The 22,484-nt window shown below is 46.1% G+C and overlaps 10 protein-coding genes across 10 annotated transcripts; 8 read left to right on the forward strand and 2 right to left on the reverse strand.

The window, feature by feature from the left end:
* Positions 1-35: 35 nt before the first annotated feature.
* C8R40DRAFT_1169202 (uncharacterized protein) lies at positions 36-2,043 on the forward strand (the record flags this gene model as incomplete). Its single annotated transcript, XM_046231342.1, has 3 exons — positions 36-508; positions 563-635; positions 685-2,043. 3 exons carry the CDS (start codon positions 36-38, stop codon positions 2,041-2,043), a joined length of 1,905 nt encoding a protein of 634 aa, XP_046087774.1.
* Positions 2,044-3,283: 1,240 nt separating this feature from the next.
* On the forward strand, positions 3,284-3,980 carry C8R40DRAFT_1041910 (P-loop containing nucleoside triphosphate hydrolase protein; the record flags this gene model as incomplete). Its single annotated transcript, XM_046224032.1, has 2 exons — positions 3,284-3,340; positions 3,402-3,980. The coding sequence occupies 2 exons, from the start codon at positions 3,284-3,286 to the stop codon at positions 3,978-3,980; spliced, it is 636 nt and encodes a 211-aa protein (XP_046087775.1).
* A 166-nt stretch (positions 3,981-4,146) lies between these two features.
* Positions 4,147-5,434, forward strand: C8R40DRAFT_110561 (nucleophile aminohydrolase). Its single transcript, XM_046228130.1, has 8 exons — positions 4,147-4,218; positions 4,272-4,287; positions 4,343-4,369; positions 4,423-4,437; positions 4,507-4,660; positions 4,716-4,882; positions 4,933-5,184; positions 5,239-5,434. Exons 1-8 carry the CDS (start codon positions 4,216-4,218, stop codon positions 5,373-5,375), a joined length of 771 nt encoding a protein of 256 aa, XP_046087776.1. The 5' UTR covers positions 4,147-4,215; the 3' UTR covers positions 5,376-5,434.
* A 1-nt stretch (position 5,435) lies between these two features.
* On the forward strand, positions 5,436-6,504 carry C8R40DRAFT_110521 (RNAse P Rpr2/Rpp21/SNM1 subunit domain-containing protein). Its single transcript, XM_046228107.1, has 4 exons — positions 5,436-5,830; positions 5,879-5,961; positions 6,014-6,396; positions 6,449-6,504. Exons 1-3 carry the CDS (start codon positions 5,496-5,498, stop codon positions 6,367-6,369), a joined length of 774 nt encoding a protein of 257 aa, XP_046087777.1. The 5' UTR covers positions 5,436-5,495; the 3' UTR covers positions 6,370-6,396; positions 6,449-6,504.
* A 136-nt stretch (positions 6,505-6,640) lies between these two features.
* Positions 6,641-7,244, reverse strand: C8R40DRAFT_1041869 (yippee-domain-containing protein; the record flags this gene model as incomplete). The annotated part of the gene is made up of 5 exons (XM_046224028.1): positions 6,641-6,702; positions 6,765-6,868; positions 6,931-6,987; positions 7,039-7,094; positions 7,149-7,244. 5 exons carry the CDS (start codon positions 7,242-7,244, stop codon positions 6,641-6,643), a joined length of 375 nt encoding a protein of 124 aa, XP_046087778.1.
* Positions 7,245-7,303: 59 nt separating this feature from the next.
* Positions 7,304-10,686, forward strand: C8R40DRAFT_1160025 (Vps53-like protein; the record flags this gene model as incomplete). The annotated part of the gene is made up of 17 exons (XM_046229962.1): positions 7,304-7,430; positions 7,493-7,638; positions 7,693-7,843; positions 7,894-7,964; positions 8,017-8,144; positions 8,193-8,495; positions 8,550-8,670; positions 8,724-8,830; positions 8,879-9,157; positions 9,268-9,388; positions 9,439-9,521; positions 9,572-9,796; positions 9,844-9,913; positions 9,979-10,049; positions 10,102-10,171; positions 10,221-10,292; positions 10,345-10,686. The coding sequence occupies 17 exons, from the start codon at positions 7,304-7,306 to the stop codon at positions 10,684-10,686; spliced, it is 2,487 nt and encodes an 828-aa protein (XP_046087779.1).
* A 244-nt stretch (positions 10,687-10,930) lies between these two features.
* C8R40DRAFT_110684 (uncharacterized protein) lies at positions 10,931-14,622 on the reverse strand. The gene is made up of 5 exons (XM_046228178.1): positions 14,192-14,622; positions 13,893-14,139; positions 13,697-13,839; positions 13,404-13,641; positions 10,931-13,356 (listed from the first exon to the last, which is right to left on the reverse strand). Exons 1-5 carry the CDS (start codon positions 14,406-14,408, stop codon positions 11,175-11,177), a joined length of 3,027 nt encoding a protein of 1,008 aa, XP_046087780.1. The 5' UTR covers positions 14,409-14,622; the 3' UTR covers positions 10,931-11,174.
* Positions 14,623-14,663: 41 nt separating this feature from the next.
* Positions 14,664-17,125, forward strand: C8R40DRAFT_1098282 (uncharacterized protein). The gene is made up of 4 exons (XM_046227802.1): positions 14,664-14,740; positions 14,804-15,153; positions 15,294-16,013; positions 16,071-17,125. Exons 2-4 carry the CDS (start codon positions 14,941-14,943, stop codon positions 16,929-16,931), a joined length of 1,794 nt encoding a protein of 597 aa, XP_046087781.1. The 5' UTR covers positions 14,664-14,740; positions 14,804-14,940; the 3' UTR covers positions 16,932-17,125.
* A 146-nt stretch (positions 17,126-17,271) lies between these two features.
* C8R40DRAFT_1184140 (putative fungal-specific transcription factor) lies at positions 17,272-20,628 on the forward strand (the record flags this gene model as incomplete). Its single annotated transcript, XM_046232985.1, has 19 exons — positions 17,272-17,353; positions 17,471-17,553; positions 17,606-17,625; positions 17,673-17,727; positions 17,783-17,940; positions 17,999-18,116; positions 18,166-18,173; positions 18,225-18,484; positions 18,534-18,625; positions 18,677-18,741; positions 18,795-18,953; positions 19,013-19,172; positions 19,224-19,341; positions 19,393-19,469; positions 19,520-19,675; positions 19,726-19,862; positions 19,915-19,938; positions 19,986-20,489; positions 20,547-20,628. 19 exons carry the CDS (start codon positions 17,272-17,274, stop codon positions 20,626-20,628), a joined length of 2,358 nt encoding a protein of 785 aa, XP_046087782.1.
* A 370-nt stretch (positions 20,629-20,998) lies between these two features.
* Positions 20,999-22,121, forward strand: C8R40DRAFT_1041779 (glycosyl hydrolase catalytic core-domain-containing protein; the record flags this gene model as incomplete). Its single annotated transcript, XM_046224016.1, has 5 exons — positions 20,999-21,096; positions 21,151-21,300; positions 21,358-21,554; positions 21,607-21,845; positions 21,906-22,121. 5 exons carry the CDS (start codon positions 20,999-21,001, stop codon positions 22,119-22,121), a joined length of 900 nt encoding a protein of 299 aa, XP_046087783.1.
* Between the last annotated feature and the right edge of the window lie 363 nt (positions 22,122-22,484).

A 22,484-nucleotide genomic window follows, 5' to 3' on the forward strand; every position in this document is an offset into this window, starting at 1 on the left:
TATATGCCCTTTCTCCTTCCGACCACCTTGTTCCAATGAACAGAGGTTCATTCTCTTCATCTTCTTCATCTTCTCCCGACGGCCCCCCTCGTCGTCAAATGGATGGCAGTCCATTGTCGACTTTCCGCGACAGCAGAGTCTCTCGTGCCTCGGTTCTTCCTTCAGTCGTTTTGCCATATCTACGTCGCCTCGACCTTGGGGATACTTCTGGTCTCCCTCTCAAAGATCCGATGCTGGTCCTCAAGCTTTCTTCACAATCCTTTTTGGATAGCGATATCAAAGACGACATTTCTCGGGTCCCCCTGTACACTATCAGGACTAACGGTACTCAAACCAGCGTTGTTCGCTCAGATCCCTGGAATGGAAATACCACCATAGCAGAAGTTGAATGGCCTATCTTAGATCCTAGCAAAGCCAAAGGCAAACAGCTAGATGGTGTTACCATCCAGATGCGAAGTGGGCGGCAAAAACAAGCAGATACATTTCTGAGGCCAGGCTCAATTCTGAGGTGCGTTGATAGCGCTTTTCCATGGAATAGCAAGGTAAATTGTTGTATATCTAGCGCCCCGCGCAAGTTCAAGATTCCCGGATATTCACGTTCTTTGAAATGGAAGGCTGTCGGATCGTCCTACTGGGTAAGGGTTGGTGCTGTCAATAATGTAGACTCTACTTACGTATTTATAGTGCCTAGCTGCCTCTGCGAAAGGTCCCATCGCGATTTTGGAACGAGGTGCAGAAACCATGCCTCCAATAATCAAGGTCTTCGAAACATTACACGATAAATACGACACCCGTCCCATGTTGGTCCACCAGGGTGTCTCCATTCTTCTCCTGGACTATGTAATGGTTACCGCTCTCCTTTTGACTACCGACATACAAGAATGGATGGTTGTTCAAAAGCATGACGGAGAAGTCAATCATGAACTTCCTCCCGAAGTATCCGGTAGTGACGACTTTGGTCCTAGGTCAGCCCCACCTGCGTCAACTTCGGCCTTGCAGTGGAGAAAGGTTCTTTACGGTGTCCCACTCTATCCGAAGCGACAGTCGAGTGCATCTACTGCCTCGCACGTACGCTTTCCTGGGAACCTTAATCAAATTGCCAAAATCGTGAATGGCGAGCCAATGTATCCATCTCTGTATAGAGAGAGCTCGAGTATCGATTTCTCATCTTCCGAGAGTGAAAGCGATCAGGAGACTGAGTCTGAAGACATCCTTGATACGAGGGTTCAGCCGTCTTCGACTCCGTCCCGCGCACCAAGTCCCTCTGCCGAATCTGTTCTCTACCCTCTCACGACAGCCTCTGCACCATCTCACACTTATCTAGACCCATCCTTCTACAATGAATATGGTATCCCTCCCGTTCCTCCTCTCCCTGCGGAATATGTTGCTTCGCGCAACCTGGTTAGTCCCGTTTCCGCGTCGGCTTCTCGACGGCCTAGGGAGCTTCCTAGACCGCCTTCCCAGCACTCAGCGACACATCGTTCTCGTTCTAGTCCTCCAAGACCCCATACAAGTCCCTCTAGCCCCGCTGAACCATACAGTGCTGATTTTACTCCAGACCGCAGGCGACCCTCTGTCGACTCAACTTTCTTGAGTCGCAATAACTCACAATTTCAGAGGACGTTACCTGAGCTTCCTCCAATTTCTTTACAGGCCTCAACAAGTCACTCACCACTTCGTCATAGTCAAAGCAGCACACGGCCAATGAATTCTCGGACGAGGGAAAAACGTTCATCACAGTGTCCTCGCCGTACGCTTCCCCCAACGCCGACAGCAGTGTCACACCCAGATTGGATGACTGGCTTGCGGATCCGGAAACGGTCACATAATGAGTTGGCACAGTGGTTTCACAATGGTCACGACTCTATGCCAACTCGTTATGATGACCACAGACAATCGATGGTGTTCGATGCACTCGATTGTCCGCCGCCAGCATATAATTCCCTCGAATTTGCGGCCGGCACGTCTTTGAATATTGCTCCCTCGTCGTCTCTGCCGCCGCCGCCGCCTCCTATGCATGATATGCAAGGAGTCTTACAATAAACTGTTCGTATGATCAATCAAAATTAATCACTCTCTCCCGGGGTCGGAGGAGCGGAAAACTTGTATCATTTATTCTTGTTATCTCGGCACCTTGCATATCTCTCACACATCTCTACGTCACCATCACCATCATCGACTCATCACGCATGGAATGTGCTTGGGCCTCATTCCAACGACTCTTTTTTACTAGTATACAAACGTCAATGAGTCTTCCTCCATCACTCATTCTCATCATCATTCAGTAATCTCCCCTATCCTCTCGTTTCAGAACTCGTTCTTTCCCACCCCAGTCCAACTCCTTGGGCTCCGCGATATTAAAACAATAGCTGGTCAATATCAAAGCGAACGATGTCTACTTTTGTTGTGGTAGATTTGGCTCTCGATTTCTCTCGTTTCTGAAATCTATTTTCCCTTGTCGTTTTACATCGCTTCTCTCTTCGAATCTGTCAGAATCCCTGGCGGAGGTACATGTAATTCAGTCATGACAGAATGATGATCCTCTTACTTTTCTCGACACTTTTTCAAAATCCGTGCTGTTGTTGTTCTACCTGTTTTATCATTTCCGTCCTCCATTTCTGACTCACATATACACACCACTGCTGTTATCGTTAATGCCGCATATTTGTATCCATATACATTACTCGATGAAGTCTAATTCGATAATTCGAATGTGTTTTGCTACATCTACGTTCTGATTCCCTTTCTGTTCTGTTGTTGATTCTTCGTACTATTCTTAAGGGATACGTAGTTTAATTGAACGAGCACAGCGTTGTTTTTCTTCGAGTGTTCGTTCCTGTTCATACCTGAACCCATTCTGTAATAAGTATCATTTACATAACTTTTTTACTACTGCCTTCCTCTCCATAGAATTTCAAAGTCATTGAACAAGGGCAGTCGCGATCGGTCGCGGACAGGTAATTCATTGTACAATATGTAGTCTTCTCTGTTTGTGGCTTACAGTATACACTACACTTCCAAGCTGTGTGGGTGACAACAGGACTCGGACATCCCGATGATTCCGATGAGTTGTGCAAACACTAGCCCTATGTACAACTCGAACCAATACTAAATGATGGCAAAATGAGGTATGTCGAGTCCCGGTTGTGCATAATGAGTACTGCCACCGGTATCGGGATTCGGACCGAGAAGTCCGTGCAAGTGTTTCCTTCGAACGAAGTCTTACTATCCAACTTGTTGGAATACTCCCTTTTCATCTCAACATCACCAACAAATTACCGTCATGGAATCTTTGCATGAGCCAAAGGGTGACCGGAAACCGGTGCTGATTGTTGTCATGGTTTGTCTTGCATAATGCACCTCCGCTCCCCGAAGCAAAACCTTCTCAACATGGACCACAGGGCGTATCAGGTACAGGGAAATCGACGCTGGGTGCAGAGCTTGCGAAAGAGCTGGGGATACCGTTCATCGACGGCGATGATCTTCATCCACCTGCAAATGTAGAAAAGATGGCTTCCGGGCAACCACTGACGGACGCAGACAGGGAACCATGGCTTGAGCTCATTCGGACGACTGCAGAGCACAAATCTGTAGAGCTTCAGGCGGAGAAGGGCTGTGAGAAAATACACGGATTGGTCGTCGGATGTTCCTCGCTCAAGAAGTATTATCGGGATATTCTGCGAGGCAAACGAAAAGAAGCAGCCGATACAAATAGCGCAGTGCTACCAGAGCATCTCGAGCCTCCACATCCCGACCTTTTACCGACATATTTTGTGTTCATCAAGGGTTCAAGGGAATTGCTGCTAGGTCGAATGCAGAAAAGAGAAGGTCATTTCATGAAGGCGAGCATGTTGGATAGTCAGCTGCAAACTTTGGAAAGCCCAGAAGGAGAAGAAGGTGTGTTTGTGGTAGATGCTGAGGACTCGACTGAGCAGCAGATTGCAAAGGTCAAAGAAGGTCTGGAGAAGTTAGACGTGTAATTTTGACTACAAAGACCTTGTCATACAGTCCACATATAATATGCAAGCTAGAATGGAAAGACAGATATTTCGTACTGTTATGTTCAGTAATGATTCGTGAAGGATGCAGAAGATCATGGTCAAAGATGGGGAGCCGTGCGGTCCGGCATTTGCCGAGGACGCGTATGCGCAAGTGACGCGTCTTGATCTCTGAAGTTGTACTCACCTATTCTGATTCTCTCATCTCTCATCTACTATGGTAAGTACATCACAGCTTTCTCTGAAGAATTATTGCTGACGAGTCTCTAATAGTCTCGAAGATATGATAGTATGTTTATCGCTGTCGTCGACCACTAGTTACCCCGCTGACGACCGTTGAACAGGTCGGACAACCATCTTCTCTCCGGAAGGTAAGCATCGTAATAAAAACACCTCGCAATCGAGCTCATCAGCTTCTATCTAGGCCGGTTATATCAGAGTAAGCACATATAATTCAAGTGACCGGGGATTACTTGAAGATTATGTGCAGTTGAATATGCCATGGAAGCAATCTCACATGCAGGAACGGTGCTTGGTGTTCTAGCCAAAGATGGTGTAGTTCTTGCAGCAGAGAAGAAAGTCACGGGAAAGCTCCTTGATCTTTCAGGCGCGAAAGAGGGTGGATATGGTGGCAGCGGGGAGAAAATCTTTCTGCTAAATTCGTGCGTTACACACATCCGAATGTCTGACCATCGTCGCTTACCTACGTACCTCCAGAAATGTCATTGGTGGCGTAGCAGGACTGACTGCTGACGCTAATTCGCTGATCAACTATGCTCGATCTGCCGCACAGCAGCATCTACTGCAATACAATGAGGATATTCCGGTAGAACTGTTGGCTCAGCGGCTTTGCGACATGAAGCAGGGTTACACGCAGTACGGAGGTACGTCTCTTCAATGGTCTCGTTTTGTACAGAAAATGATCGCCTGTCAGGTCTTCGACCATTCGGTGTCTCTTTACTCTACGCTGGCTACGACCAGCATTACCAGTTCCAGCTCTATCATTCGGACCCATCAGGAAACTACTCTGGCTGGAAAGCTACTTGCATCGGCGCTAACAATGGTACAGCACAAAGTCTACTGAAACAAGAGTACAAGGACGATATCGAAGTCAAGGCCGCGATAAGTCTTGTGCTCAAAACTATGAGCAAGACGATGGACAGTACGACATTAGGAAGTGAGAAATGTGAGTCCCTGTCTCTGTGTATTCTTTTCAACCTTGCTCAAATCCGCTTTCTAGTGGAATTTGCTGTCATTACTCTTGATACAGAAACACAACTTCCGAAGGCAAAGATCTACAAGCCGGATGAGATCGATGAGCTGCTGCAAGCGGAAGGATTGGCGAAAAAGGAGGACGATAATGCTATGAAGTCCTAATAAGTTGTATATTTTGCGCGTAGGGATTAATGCCAATTGTCTTCATGATCCCTATTTGTATATACTGTATGCGATTTCGTTCGCCTGAGCTCAAGGGTCCTATCGAAATTTTGTTCAGTGATGTGTGTCATTTTGTGCTTCTTACCACCACCACCTCCTCCATCAGTCATGGGCAAAAAGCCGAAGAACGACATCCCAAATCCGAGCAGCATCTCTAATCGGGACGTTATCCAACGGTTGAATTTTTTGTACCAAGCAAGCGTTTACCTTAACAACATTCACTCGTCTTCGCCGTCAACGCCTGTGTCATCCTCATCTCAGCCAGTCAATGAATCCACTTCTAGGAAAAACGAGGGCAAGAAAAGTAAAAAGAAAAGGATCGTACAGCTCAATGATCTTTCAAGAAGTTACATAGAGACGATGAAATCGGTTGGAACAAAAACTACTGTTCAAGTGTAGGTTCGACTTCACTGTGTTTTGTCCAATTCGTTGATCCGAATTAGGGACCCTTCAGTGAAACGGACACTCTGTAAAGGATGCAATGTTGTGCTTGTTCCCGGCTCAACAGCCTCTGTTAGGACGAGAAGTCGGTTCATATTCAGCTTAATTCTTCCCACATCTTCCTGACGCTCATGTAGGGTCCTCTACTCATGGACACATCATGATTTACACATGTTCAGGATGTAAGCATTACTCCAGGATCCCTGCTGCCCCGATTCTCAGACCAGGTGGAGAACCTACCGCCTCCGAAATGGTCGCAGTAGCCATGAATGTCGATGTACCTCAGGCTCAAACAGAGATACAATCCATCTCACAAGCATGTTTATCGGAGCACCAACAGCCAAATAATCAGATCAAGACGAGGAAGAAGAAAAGCATTCAGCCCCGTCTTCCCCAATTATTTGCTCGGGATGCTGGTCACATCGTGTATGCGGGTAACGAACAGCTCCCAACGTCAAATGGATCTTGGGATGATGGAATATACATAACTTGAGGATCAACAGTTCAAGGCAATGAAACTGTAAGTACTTGGTTATGTGCATTGTTATGGAGCTGATTCAAATTCACAATAGTAGCCTATCGTTAGATATGTATATCTTTGTTGAATCGTTCGGTGTAACTGTACAATATGTGGAAATGATTTTCCGCACAGACTGCCATTTGGCGTGGCAGGTGAACGCTGTCCATAAGATGATTCTGAATCTGCACTAATGGGTCAAGGGTGCCATAGCGGCTCTCGTATATATTTTCTTGCTTTGCACAACTCATTCATCCAAAGTCCAAGCGTTGTCTTTGATTATTTTCTCCTTCTCCAAGAGATATTTCCCTACACCATCATGGTATAAGCTTTAGCATACTACACACTTATTGAAAGGCCAATCTTCTTACCTTCTTTATACTTCTGGGAGTGTTCCGACGCACTGTGATAATACCAGCCCAACCTGTCATTGCATCCCATACAGAATACATCTGCAACCGAATGAAGACCTGTGCTATCGTATAGACATCCAGCGATTCCGGTTGAAACGGTAAGGTATTTGAGTGATAAGCTTACAGCAACGGCCGCTCTTCCTTTACACCAAGCTTGACGTTGCATGCAGAATGCATAAGACTGTATGGCATCAATGACTTGGATCACAGAAATGTCAGGAATAATGCTCACTATCCTCGGCCATCTCTACCAGAGAACGCTTTACTTATCAGCTCGTCTTGAAGAGCCTATCAGGCAACTATCGGTTTTGGATTCTGTATTTATGCCATAAATTCACAGACAACAACAGCAGAGCATTTAGCGCAAGCGTATGTAGGTAGATTGTCATATATTTGGACAACTTGAGCACGAGTATCGCTTGAAATGGAGGAGGCCATGATAGGAATAAGCGCCGTTGTGAAGCGCCAATGATGTCCACGTGGTCCAGTATCCTGCTATGCAGAACGACGACCTCCCCACTGAAGTGCTCATCGCTGTACAACGCGTATTTGAGCAACATTCATCTCTAGCCGCAGGTGCTAGCTCCAACGCTATAGATGCGCTTAATAGCTTGTTTCCCAATGGTCTGTGTAAGTTCCGTTCTATGCATCTTCATAATCCTTCTGACTGGTCGTTCGATACACAGAATCCTCTCTTGCATATACCGAAGCGGTACAAGCACGGCTTCTGGAAAGACAGAGGGAAATTCAAAAGGAAATAGATCTACTGAGGGAGCGACTGAAACGAAATCAGGACTCCGACCGAATGCAACTCATTCAGGAGATGATATCAGTGCGTTCCCTGTTGTCCGTATTCTATCCTCCAAATTCATTAATGTCATCACAGGAACTACTTGGTCAAATGTCACGTATACGCGAAAAGGCCACAGAATCTGAAGCTGTTGTCAGAAGTATCACGAAGGACATCCAGGTTCTGGATCTAGCAAAGAAGAATCTCATACTGAGTATGACCACTTTGAAAAGGCTTCAAATGCTTGGTTGGGTCTTATAATTTCTATTGCTGTGTAGACACTGAGCGGTCGGTTAGTCAATGCTTTGGCGCAACTTGAAGATCTCCTCTCGGAAAGGAAATACCGCGAGATCTCGCAAACTCTTGCCGTACGTCGCGATGTTATAGAGGTTCTGCATAGTTTGTTCATCTTTGCAATAGGCTGTAAAACAACTGGCGTCAACATTCACGTCGTACATGTCTGTGCCTCGAGTCTTGCAGACATGGAAACAAATACAAGAGCTTCAAACCAAGCTGCGCTCCGTTATAGACAAGGATTTCGACACCTTGTAGGTTTCTTTGCTTTTCACAAATCGTTGGCCTGACCCCCGGATTAGTTATTTGCAAGATAGCTCAAAGGGTATGAAACCTGCTGTCATCGCGGACGCCTGTCTCGTAGTAGATGTCCTCGGGGAGGATTTCCGTTCGCTCTTGGTCGAGAGATATGTTGCATTAGAATTGAAGGAATACAGACGAATATTTCGTACCACAGATGAAGCAGGCCAGCTGGATAACATTTCGAGGCGATTTTCCTGGTTCAGACGGTTACTGCAGACCCACGAACTTGAACAGGGAAGAGTGTTTCCCTCAGAATGGAAGGTCGGTTGGCACCTGCTGGCGAAATTCACTGAGATCACTCGGTTTGTTCGACTGTCTCATTCATGACCCTGCTGCTGATATTATTCGTGATTTAGAGATGACATTACTACATTGTTATCTACTGCAGGAAAGTCACTGACTGTCAAGACGCTCCTTGATAATCTGCAAATTGCCGCAGAGTTTGAATCTTCGATGGCCAAGAAGTGGGCTACACCGGTACAGTTCACGAGGTTGCTGGTATGATCTTTACTCATGGCCCTACTTTCAAGTATCAAGATATGCTGTCTGCTACTGTACAATCGAATTCCCGACCTCCGAAACCCCTCACGCACGCATTTGACCCCCACATGAGCGTATTTGTTGACGCTCAAGATAGGTACGTTTCTCCTTCTCATGCTTATCAATATCCTCATGATTACTTCAGAGCATTGTCCGACATGCTTGCTCCTCATCGAAAAAACAAGGGTCTCAAGAGCACCCCGCGCCATTCTTTGGAAACTCTCGATGCAGAAGATGGTGACGAAAGCAATTCATCTCCGATCGTGGTACTACCATCATCCACGGAACTCTTCTACTTCTATGCTCAGAGTCTGGAGCAATGCGCCAAATTATCTCGAGGATCTCCTCTTTTCGAATTGTGCAACGTACATAAGAAATGGTTACGAATCTATGCAGGTACTGCAATCAAACTTCTCGCTTTAAAGTCATGTTGTTCACTTTTCACAAAGAGGACGTCTTGAGAGCTGGTTTGAAACAACGGTATCTATGTTCTTTAGGTCAACTTTGAATGGTCTTATGCTTTTCGATGAACAGACTTCCTCCAATTGTCGCTCCTCGTAAATCCATAGACTCGGCAAGGTTCGACATCGCGGAACTCAAGCAAGCATCCATGGTCATTAACACAGCGGATTATTGCCAAACTACTGCATCAGAAGTGAAAGCTGTTCCTATGTTTCTACATCATTTCATTGACTCTTTACATAGCTAGAGGACAAGATACGCAGCCATATCGATGAAGAATTTAAGGAGAAGGTTTCTCTGCAGGAGGAGCGTGATCTATTTGTGAGGTGGGTAATTCACACTATGAATACTTCTTGTAATCGATCTATGTTTATAGTGCCATATCGGCCGCTATCGTTGTTCAACTTCGGGAACTCGAATCCGCTTGTGAACCTGCTTTCAGTTCAATGTCGCGGTCTGTTTGGTCAAATCTCAACCACGTCAGTGGTCCATCTGCCTACACTGCGGAGCTAGTTCGAACAGCGGAGCAAATTGTTGAAGCTCTTAAGCCTACTGTAGAACAAAAGAAGTACCTTAGAAATTTTCTCGATAAAGCCTGCAGGTGAGGGACGATGTTTCTCATGTGGGAGGCCGGCTAAATTGTGTCAGTCTAATCATAGCGAAGTTCACGAATTCCTTGGTGAAGAGCAGACCATTGAAGGAGATCGGAGCTGAACAGGTGATATAAATTCCTTTCGCTATATCCCAACACTAGAAAATAATGTGATGTTTGTTTGGTCCTAGCTGCTCATTGATTTGCAGACAGTCAAAGCGTACCTTTCAAAAATGCCGGGGGATTCGCTGATCACTCCGAGGTGCAGTTTATCAACCTCTTTCCAATTGACACGGATACCAACCTCAATTTAGCTATACTCGGTCATTAAGTAAGAGTACCAGTAGACTGGAATCGTTATTGAAAGTCATAGTTACACCGGTAGTAAGTGTTGTGAATATTTTGTCATTGATTTCTCTAATCGGTTGAACAGGACCCACCAGAAGGATTCATACTCAACTACACACTTCTTATCGGGGACGCCTCATTTTCAAATTTCCAGAAGGTAGCGAAGTTTTCAATGTATTTATTAGATCCTTCCACTCAGCATTTTCAAGATTCTTGACCTGAAAGGGACCCCGAAAGGCGAACAAAATCATCTTCTGGACTCTTTCGTAACAATCACCAGTACAAAGGACGAACTTCAGGGCACTTCGTTTTTATCGTCGTTGGATATGGACCCCCCGAGTGTCACACAATTGGGTGGAACACTAACTAGCCCTGCGATAGTGAGCGCGACAGAGAGTATATTCTCTGGGTTGGTTTCTCCGCCAATAAGTGGACCGCCCACAGGCTCTACGGAAGTATCACGGAACGACCAACGTCGAGAGGTCTTCTCAGACTTCAAACGTTTTGTCAGTTTTGGGTTGCGACGTGACTCTTCACAGATACCTCCTTAGTCCTTCTACATGTTCTGAATATTAATGAGATTACTACTATATGCAAAGCTCCAGCATTTGAGATACAACACGAAGAGTAAATGGCATCGGAATGGTAGCCGTGATACGAGAACGGGAAAACGCATACAATACAAATGATACGGAGAATAGCACGAAATGAAGGAGTGTAACTATATGAAGAAATTCAAGAGTCCCCTGAGAATTACAACAACATGCGATAATGGTGCCAGAATCCAAAACTTATATACAGTATGTAGATTGTCAGATTAACATGTATGTGCTTCCTTCGTTCAACTTTCAGCCCCTCCGAGCCCATAGTTTTGAGGATTTGTCGGTGTTGCAATAAGATGCTGATGCAGGTGGGCGAAAAATACTGTCCGAATTCGGTACATGGGATAGCAGTGGAAGTGACCTCATGGGATTTGCAAATTCGGGATTCCACACTCAAACCGCATCCTATGGACAGGATTGCGAGCGAACTAAAGCAATCATGAGCTGCCAGCGGTCCGGTGGGCAGATGGTGACTGAGGGTCAATTGCGGAATTTGATCGGCTGTGAGGGAACACGCGACTGACAATATAGCTGGGACTTGATAAGGTCGGAGAAGTGGGTGGGGCGACATGAGATGGCGCATTCAGAGGAGGGGGAGATGTTGGTGTGGGAGGAATGCTGGGAAGAGGAGGATGAGGAGGAAGGTGGGAGCCAGGATCCGCAGTGGAGTCTGTAATCAGGTCGTCATTCTCCGAATCACTGTGTCGAAAGTGTAGATCTGATATAGATATGGGAACACTATCTGACGGAGAAGCTGGGTTCATGGCAATGCCAAAAGGATGAGGATGAATATTTAGTCGCCCAGGTGCGAGCGTTTGGTATGTCCCCGACGAAGGTGTGACAGGCGGCGATGGCTTGAATCCCTCCGGGTGATGCGGGGATGCGGGCAGAGATACAGGGAATGGGAAATTACTAGAAGGAGAAGAAGTCGATCCTCCGGAATTCTGAGAGTCCGATGACTCCTGCCTGAGATTGTGTGATCCCAAATCAGTGGCGGTAGTAGCGCTCCATCTTGACTTCAACCCTTGCCCTTGTGAAGCCAACGACGGTTCTTTCTGTGAAGAATCCGAGTTGGACTGGGAGTTTGAACCGCTTAGATCCAAAAAAGATGTAGCGACTTTAGAGTCGGCTTCTGAGATCGGGGAAGTGACCGGACGTTGAGGAGTTAAACGGAAAGCGGCTTTGGGAACCTCCAAACGACCAGGTGGTACAAGTAGACTATCATCTGCTAGTTCTGCACTCTGGTTTTTGGAACTTGATGTCAATCTATCAGTATCATCCTCGAATCTCACTGACAGCCTCGATTTCCTGCTGGCACTTTCTACGGTCTTACGACGGTCGTGCCTCGCAAGATCAACATCCGCCGAGGGGTCTTGACTTTGTGGTCGAAGTGTTTCGTCGCTTACAAGTCGCTCGCGAGGAAATCTGGGGTCGTTTTCTGAATGGCTAGCAGAGGGAACCGGTTGGTGCAAACCGAGGGTAGTGAAGGCGAGCTCGCTAGTACGAGGACTCAAACTTCGTATTGCAGCTCTAGCTGTTGCTGGTCCCAACATGCTCAAACCATCGTCATTGGTTCGCACACTACCGCGATCCATCTCGCGCGCGTACATGCTGGCGGCTGTACGGCTCACGCTCCGTCTGGTTGAGAAAGTGGCATTGGTACTTTGGACCTCGAATTCTTGGACATGCACCTGAAGATCGGGTTCTTGTCGAGTTGAAACAAGACTAGAGCGAAAGTCGACTTCTGATTCAGACTCATTTGACCTATGAAACCCATCGCGGATGAGCGGCGCGCCATGACTGACTGTTTTGCCGTAGTCAGGAGAAGCAGCAGGAGGCTGAGGGTGTGATGTATTGGAAAGGTGACTAAATGGCGCATTGAAGGAGAGTTCCCGAAAGTTTCGAGTGTCAGGTGTCGACATGTACGTCAGGGAAGTAAAATCAGACAAGGGTGTGTGAGCGGTAGGAGGTGGAAGTAATGTTGGAATCTCGAAATGCTCCTGGGACAGATTTAATGGAGGGAGATCGATTGTAAAGCTGGGAACATCTTGCTTCGACTTCCCAGTCCAGCGGCTTTTGCCTTTCCTTCCAGGACTCTGAGTAGGAGATGTAAAAGAGATATTAGACGATTTGCGACTTCCCGATCCATCCTCATAAAGATTATCATCATCCAAATGACTGGGTGCTTTGTCCTTAGGAGAGTACGAATGCCTAAATATCAGCCCAAGCGCGCCGAGCACATTTCCACCATCGGTGGATTCCATTTCCCGTTTCCAGCGGAGAAACCCTGAGCGGCCGCTACTTCTTTGGCTTCCACGAGTTCTCCGACTTCCAGTTGGACTGATATTGGACACGTAGCTGGGAGTGTGCTGTCCGATGTTGAGGACTGCGTCTCCACCACTAGCATCTCGTTCCAGCATGTATCGTTCTCGTAGAGCTTGCCGATGTTTAATCTTCATTGGTCGCCATACAAAGAAAAAGAACAAGAGACTGCTGATGAGCAGAAATGCGAGGATACCAGCTAGCACCAACGCTGCTATAGTCCCTTTAGGAAGGGAGCCGCTACTAAGATTGCCACCAGGGGACGCAGCACCTGGTGTAGTACCCGTCGAAGGAATACTGAGAAGATATGAGAGTAATGACACGTATGGAATAAGATTACTAACTTGGGATCACCAGAGGAGTATACTACGAAGCCGTTGAAAGGTAAAATTAATGTGCCTCCATTATTTGATATTTGAACATCGTGTGCTACGTCGGTATTTAACGCGCTGGCAAAGAAAAGAAGGGTGTTGTTCTGGATGAAGGATGCATTGGCCGAAAACTGGGACGTTACATTGTCCAGTTTTACGGTATAATTTCCACCTTGCGGAGAGACTGTCCCATAAATTTGTAGCGCAGTGCCTATCAGGAGCCTTATAAGTCCCCATTTGATTGGTCCTCTTGGAATTCGGCTCACCGTTAAATTTTGCTGAGGCACTGTCGTCCGGGTTGTTAGATATGTAAACAGGGCTCAAACCATTTCCTGAAGTATTCTGGAAATTCCATTCCCCGATGAAGCTGATTCCGCTATCATTCAACGACTGTGGGGCAAAAAGTGTGCTTCAAAGGACAATGTGAGTTCCAGATAGATTGTAAATGCAAGAGAAACGCACTCGACGGTGGCGTTATCGGAAGCTGGCGGTGCTAAGATTGTAGCCTTATCGAATACAAGGAACGAGGACGTTTGATTTTGAGTAGTGTCCGAAATGATGGTTGTAAGTGAAATGTCATGGTCAACATTGTCGAGATCTTCAATTGAAGCTAGGAGAGTCTTCGTGGATTTTGCATCTCGAGGGAAACCGTCTAAGAGAATGGTATATGATGCATCCGTGGTATACCCAGCGAGCTGAATCCCGGTTCCTGCATAATTCGTGAGCGGAGTCACTATATTTGAAAGTTACATTTAAATGACCTTTCCATTTAAGAGAAAAAGAGGCATTATTGAGCGAGGTGATGTGAACTGTGGTGCTATTTTCCACCTCAAGAGGAACCCCGCCAAAGCTGGTTTGATTAAATAACGGATTCCAGCCCGCCGTGAAATTTGGGATTGAAAGGGTGTCACCAAAAGGAAAATATAGGATGGTGGGTGATGTATCGTCCACAACAAACAAAGGAGGAGAATTTGCCATGGATGCATGAGCAGGAAGGGTGTTGGACGCTACGAGCACAAGAGCAGTTGCGTCCCGACGCAAACAGGGTGTAAGATAGCTTGTCAAGTAAAGAGGGAGATGGAGGAGGCGAGTAACCTATTGGCCAGAAGGGGACACACACCATGCTTCGCGGAAATTTAGCCGATTCCCAGTGGCCGATTCAATCGAGATGGGAATAGAAATGGATGCTAACACCATTCTAAGTGATTATCTAATCTAATCAGCACGTGCGATGAACTTATGACAGACTCATGATCAGAACGAGATTCTCTCTGCAAGGATACCCACTTTTCCGCTTCCTAATCAATTTGGTAAATATCATTTAGCATCTTCCTCATTTGGCGCCTTCAAGCTTCATATATTGCTTCTGACAGCCACCACCATCACACCTTCGCGGTAATATAACTTCACGAAACTACCCGTGCCTCGAGGTTCCAACTGTTTATTCCCGAAACCAGGCTAAACTGGCAGGGCGTGCCGGAATTCCTCTGCAACTCGCTTTGGAAATCTTATGTCGGATATGGCCGATTTTCCTCTAACTCGGATCGGAACCCCCTCCTTCGTCCCTCTACTTTTAACAAATGCTCGACTAGCTTCGGGTGGTCTTCCCATTGAACCTGTCATCTTTCAATCAATTCTACTCTGTCTCATTGCTGGAAACAAACACCTCATTCTTCGAACTGTAGAAGATGACATTGGTCTGGTGGTCAAGTTGGCTGTCAAGGTAGGCCTTGCGCGTACTCATTGCTGCTTGGCCTCTCTTCCTTGTCACGTCGATAGATAAATAAATGCTAAATCTTTATTCTTTCCCCATATTCACTGATGTGTATGTGTAGTAGCGCTTACTAGATTTTTTTGTCCTAGACGTTGGCTACCGTGTTTGGTCTTTTGACGCACAGAATTCGAATCCATCGTCGCACAGGCACTTCGAAACATGATTTATCTGCAATTCCTGGAATTTCTACTTTCCTTCGGTCTCTATTCGTACCTATCTCTGGAACTAACTCCTCGCATCTTGGACAAGATGAAGTATCGACATTGACGGGCCATGGCGCTAGAAGATACCGCAAACGTCCTGACTCCAGATCCAGATCCCGCTCCGCCACAGTACGAAGCATGACCAGCCAGTACACTAAATCACTTTCATATCCCAATGATTTACTATCCGCAAAGTCGTTAAACACGGCTCCTTCGTTATCACTGTCTGCCTCCGAACCATTTGGAGACTATAACAGTCCGAGTATAACGGAAGTAGTCTCACCTACTCATATAAACACTGCTTCCAGAAACTCCTCACTATCCGCTCTTCCCCAACCTACATTTCCACATTCTTACTCTGACCCGACCCCGCTCCGTGTAGTTCGGGACCCTACTCAGATTCAACTTCCGGACGCACTAGTACTCTCTGGACTGGAACATGCCAGTCTCGCATCTCAGAGAGCCCTGACCGAAGTTCTGATCGAAAGAAGAGTTGTGATAGATGATACCGATTTGAGCGGTGTATGGCCATTCCCCAAAGACTTCATCCTTGTCTATATCTGTCCACTAGACGAGCGGGAAAGGCCCCCTATCCACAAACCTCTAGTCAGTCCCTTGTACATTTCCAACGTTCACCGATTGACTTCATATTTGGCTCTGTAGCTGGACAAATTTGCTCTGAGCGCCACGGTGTTGCTCCATCCTACTGTCCGTGCACTTTCAAAGAATTTCTTTCGCTCTGTATCCCACCGTTCCTCTCCAATCCTATCACCTTTACCTCAACTCGCAAACTCTCCCCCGAACTCACCACCTTTCTTAGCTCAAGCGTTACCTCATCGACATATCTCGCCAGGAATCATAACGCCTTCAAATGGCTTGCCAGCAGTGATAACGCCTGAAATAATGAGTCTGCTTAAGGAAGTCTATTCCCGAGTTCACGTTCCTTCGAATCTGCATTTATATGTCAGTGATCTATTTTCTGCCACACGACACCATCATCAATTGGAAGGTAGACTTGTTTCTATCACCGCAATCAAGGACGCGTCAGAACTGTCTCGCGCAGCTAGGGTTCTAGGTGGAGATCCCACTGGAATGGAACTTATTAGCGAAACATTACGTTCGGACGCCAGGACGGATGACAACTCGACGACCGGTGGCGAAACTGGTGACGAGAGGTTTTCCAAGGTTTTAAATGACGTTGAAAGTGCATTTGTTGTGATTGATCCCCAAGTAAATATTGAGAACCATTTGTCTACCGAGTTTGCTCACGAGGACTCGGATTCGGTCAGAGTACCAGCACTGCCTGTTCTTGATCTTACGCAAGCAGATATTGCGAGGATCGTTCCCCGCGTGCTAACGCATCGCCTGCGAGTTAAGGATGGACCAGAGGATGAAGTACTTGCCAGTGCAGTTTTCGGTGCAGCGTTTTCGGCGACCTCAAAGAAGGAGGAACGAGGAAGGAAGCGAGATCGTAATCGTGTGACCGTGAAAGAGCTGTTGGTAGAAATATTGCAGGAGGTTTAACTCGAAGAGTTAGGAGTTACATGCATGTATGTAGAATTCTACGACCCGCAGCTCTACCACCACACAGGGACCCAGTCAAGGTGTACCCATATCTGAAGAATGGAGAAAGGCAACAGACGAGGATATCACCTATTTGTTTCCGTGACTCCCCGCGCCTTAGTACTTAGATTTACTTACTTGCGGTTAATGAAGAGTTTAAAATTTTTAAAAAAAGTATGTAGAATTTTCGCCACATTCAAATTGCCGAGTATTGCCGGGCGATCTCCGTTCGAGTGGCGAGCGCTTGTTTACTCATAAGTCATCTTGACCTTCCTCGCACTTCCAGAGAAAAGTTCTGGCAATGGCCAATGTGACCACTTCCGGAAGTGCTTCAAAGCGGCGCAGGACTCCGGGTAGCTGTGATCTTTGCAAACGGCGTAAAAGTTGAGAGCGCTTTGATGATCTGAACAAACAAATCACTGACATCCTCGTTGACATCCTACAGTCAAATGTAGGGGAATCCAAAGTACATTCCACAGCGTTATTCTTAATATTTTCAGGCGATAGCGGAGGGGTCGCAGGACAACGCTGCTCAAACTGTGTCAATGCGGGAGCTGAATGCACCCATGTAGAGTTAACGAAGGTACCCCCCGGATACATGCTTGATAGTTTCTTACTCATACAGCAATGTGCAGAATCTCGGTTCCGCGAAAGGGTATTCCAAAATCTTGACATGTCCCAGAACTACTCTAATCTATATAGATACGTCTCAGGGTTAGAACAACGACTGGAAAAAATGGAGACACTTTTGCAAAAGGTGCGTATTTTACTCTCAGATTTCAGTTTTTTTTAAAGTAACTTGATGTATTCAGCTGCTACCCGGCGTCGACATCGCTCAAGAATTGGAAAACGGAATTGATTGTCCACATGATGAAGCTGAAGAACTTCCCCGCAATGATGCAAGCCTCAGCTTACGTCTCGAAAACCTCAAGTTAGATCCTAACCGAAAGCGATTCTTTGGAAGGTCAAGGTATCAACTATTCATGATTGTTTTGCGAAACTTCAAAATGACTGGAATGTGTGTCTAGTGGTTTGTATCTCATCGAAACGGCCTTACATCACAAGGAACATCATGTTGGAGAGTCGTATTTTAAGCCACCAGAGGTTTTGAACCGGAAACGTGATGCAATATGGGATCCGGAGGACGTGCGTGCAGCCACACTTATTATCGGAATAATACTAACGTTTTTTCCAGTGGCAAATGTATGTCTCCCCAGGTCCTCCCTGTCGAAATGTATCTAATGTATGATCTAGGCGATATCTCCAGTACCCACAACCACAATACGAGTTCCCACCCGACGATCTTTTGTTGGTACTTGTGGATCTATATTTCGACAATGTCGATATTGTACTTCCTCTTCTTCACCGCCCAACGTTCCAGAAAGGAATAACGGAAGGTGTCCACCGAGATGATCCATTTTTTGGCGGTACTGTGCTACTGGTCTGTGCGATAGGCGCTAGATATTCCGATGATCCCAGAGTATTCTCAGAAGGGCCTACTATTCCCTCTTCTGGTAAGATTCTTCTCTGCAATTCCTCCGTATTACTGAAAGTACCTCACAGCGGGGTGGCATTATTATGCTCAAGTACCCATAATACGAACTAGTCTTCAACTCTCAGCAAAGCCTTCCCTTCACGAAATACAATGTTACGCGGTGAGCTTATTCCTTTTATTCCTTTGGCTAGGTCTGACATTTGTCGTTCAGCTCAGTGTCACGTATATCAAGGCAACCACAGTATCGCAGAGTACATGGACACAAATTGGGTTCGGGTGCGTCTGGCCTTTCAAAGTGAATGAGTTTCTGACATTCATACATTCAACAGCTTACGCCTAGCGCAAGACGTTGGTGCGCATCGTACGCGAAATCTTCCACGTCCGACTGTTATGGATGAATTGTGGAAACGGGCGTTTTTCTTACTACTGACGCATGAAAGGTCAATTGGATCTTTTGCAGGCCGACCGTCGACAATACACGAAGAAGAGTCAATACCTTGTTGATTCTGAATTCAATGCGGGCATCTGATTTCGAAATCTCTCGTAGATATGACGTAGATTTTCCTGTAGACTGCGATGATGAATACTGGGATCAATCTGACCCAGATTCAAATTTCAAGCAACCCGCTGGAACGCCTTCCAAAGTCTCTTATTTCATTCATTACCTGAAACTTATGGATATATTGGCTTATTCTATGCGTGCAATAGTAAGTAATCCTTTTCCTGATGAGAAAAACCTCATACTGAAAAACATTCAGTATCCAATACGACAAACGAAGCTCGTCTCCGGCCGCCCGGTAATGAAGCCTACTCAACAACTCATCGCAGAACTGGACTCCTTACTCAACCAGTGGCTCGACGCGATGCCGGAACATCGTTTGTGTCCAAGTTTTCGTTGTCATTCCTTTCTCTTATCTCTATCTTTAGTGAAATGGGATCCAGATCGGCGCGGTCCTTTCTTCAAACAAAGTGCGATGTTATATAGCAATTATTATAACTTGCAGGTAAGTATACTATGCTCTTATCGTAGAACGTGACCCTCACCTGCTGATAGTGCTTCATCCATCGGCCATTCATTCCAATGCCTCGAAATCCATCTTCGTTGTCTTTCCCTTCCTTGACAATGTGCGTCACCGCAGCACGAGCATGCAGTCACGTTGCAGTAGCTATGATCGAACAAAATGTTCTGTTGCCGTTTCCTCAGTCCACGGTGCGGATATTCATTGAGCGCGGTTCAGATTCTGTTAATCTTCCTTCTAGATGTGCTTTTTCACTGCTGCAGTCGTACTACTGCTCAGTACTTGGACAAGAAGACGCTCTGGCGTAGCCTCAGCAAATGCTGATGCGATGTTGGGAGTGGATGCTTGTTTACAAACGTTCAAAATGTGTGAAACCAGGTAAGCTAGTGTACTGAAGGGCAAGTTTGAACTCTGATGCACGCTATCATAGATGGCCATCATCGGGAAGATTCTGGTGAGTAAGGCAGTCTACTATCTGAATCTATGCTTATGCAACCCTAGGGATATGATTACAGACATGGCCAGAGTTGGTGAAATACTTCCACTGACTAACAACAAGAGGCCAAGATCGTCTGAGGACTTGCGTGACCAAGTTCAACAGTCGTCGGCTGAAAACAGGGAAGACAGACAGATTGTTGGCTCGTATCGAGTGTTCCATACCCCACGCGATCCGTTACACGGTCCTCATAATTTCGGACCCGAATCAGAATTTGGAAACGAGGCTACCCAAAGTTTCGATTTGAGCAGCTTCCTTAACACCACTCCGAGTCAAGGCTCTTCTCCTGAAGGCTCTGTACTTGATACCCCACGACATCTCTTTGAGGACCCTCTCAGCACACTTAGACCTTCAGAATTCACAATCCCAAATCCAAATTCTCTTGAAAATGCTAGCGCTGACTCTTCGCCTCAGACCGATTTCGATTTCGACACCTTCTTGGCCTCTTTACCCAGTAGCATGGATAATGCAGCATCGTCGATGTGGTCCGCAACGCCGGCTGGATATGAGTCAGTATCTGCTGCATGTGGCCGTCATTTGTTCTAACACACTCGATATCTCTTCAGGGCAGATGACTGGAAAGTCTATTTATCGAACCTGCAAGGAACGGGTGTCCTCGACAGCATTGTGAACCAGCAAACGTGGTAGTTAGCGAGAAAATTTTTGGACATTTAAGACTGTATTTTGTATCGTTCCAACAGGTTTTAGAGACCTGTTCAGTCTAATCACAGTAAATAGTCTTGTGCTACATATCAACCTCTAATATTTGGGACTCGGAGGACGATCAGATTGGAGCCTGTTACAGCATGGTTGATGTGAATTCAGTCGACGTCATACATCCTCATCCTTCCCTTCTGGAGCTGTTCATCTTGTATAAAGGACACCACTGACGAAGGAGTAGGAAATATAGACAAGTTCCACGACCATCATGAATTCGATGTTTCCAAATTTCTTGGTTTCCCTTCTTTTTCTAATCCATCTAAAACCCGTAATATCCTTCATCAACCATGAAACCCTGATGAGCAGAGCAACCAACTCATCAAAGGCAGGTCTTGCGTGGCCCAATGGAAATGATATTGATATAGACCAATATTTAACGACTGGAAAGATATCTTGGTGAGTGTCGGGACAAGTCAATATTCAGACTTCTCTGACCATTTGTTTTTGAAGGTATTACACATGGTCTCCCGATGCTATTTCTTCCACAAAGATTGAGTTTGTGCCCATGCTTTGGGGAAACAATTCCGTGGACGATTTTTCTTCTACAATAAATGATACGATATCCTCCCATAATGTCACTGCAGTCCTCGGCATGAATGAGTGAGTCTGTGTTAGAATCATAGTACTTTGGCAGGTTTAATATCAAGAGCTTCTCAGACCTCAGCAGAGCGGCCAATCGGAACTGACGCCGGCGCAAGGGGCGGAACTGTGGAAGACGTACATGGAACCACTTAAATCGCAAAACATTCGTTTAGGAAGTCCAGCTCCGTCTAGTGCGCCTTCTGGTAAAACCTGGATACAGGATTTCTTGACAGCCTGTAACGGTAGCTGTACGGTCGACTTCATTGCTCTCCGTGAGTCTATCTATTTCACAGATTTTTGCGCATTGTCTCATTGACTTTCCAGATTGGTATGATATTAACGCCACCGCGTTCATAGAATACCTTGAAGACTTCCACAACACCTTCCAACGGCCTTTATGGGTAACGGAGTGGGCTTGTCAAAATTACAACGGCGGATCCCAGTGTTCCTATGATGATGTTGTGTTATTCTTGAACGCGACACAATCGTACATGGATTCAAGCGACTTTGTTGAACGTTATAGTTATTTCGGAGCTATGATAGATCTTCAAGGAGTGAACGAGGTAAGCGAACTCGCTTCCTGAAGCATATTCGCATGCTGAAACGATTTGGTTGCGACGTAGGACAACGCACTGATGAGTTCTAATGGACAAATCAACACATTAGGGAAGCAGTACATCGGAGAGCAGGCCCCACAGACCAGCGGCTCGGGTAGCGCAGATGGACCTTATGCGCCTGGAGGAACATCGGGTTCACCTACGCTCAACCAGTTTCTACCATCCGTCGTCGTTGGTTTGGCGATCATTCTAATTATTGCCGGCAACGAAATTCCGAGGTAGTTGAAAGACCTTATTTGGACATCTGCCTTCGTTCGCTGATTCCTTGGACCTTGAAACATGACATCCACAAAGAATCTACTTATGAACACAAACTGACAGTCGTTGGACCCTGAAACATGACATCCACAAAGAATCTACGTACCGCATATCTGGTCCTCTACGCGTAACTATTGTACTAGATTGTACTATACCCACTTACCCATAATCGATACCCTATTGCATCTGTACCTGCATTATTATCGTTTTTTACATATGATATGTATAACAGTGGTTTTCTGACTTTTCTTCTTAGAGCTTGTTTTCCGGATTTCGGCACAATTCTTTCGACGGGATCTTCTCTGACCCTCTCCTCGAACAATATTG

This window comes from Lentinula edodes (genome assembly GCF_021015755.1).
Source record: "Lentinula edodes strain Le(Bin) 0899 ss11 chromosome Unknown C8R40scaffold_12, whole genome shotgun sequence".
NCBI classification, from domain to species: domain Eukaryota; kingdom Fungi; phylum Basidiomycota; class Agaricomycetes; order Agaricales; family Omphalotaceae; genus Lentinula; species Lentinula edodes.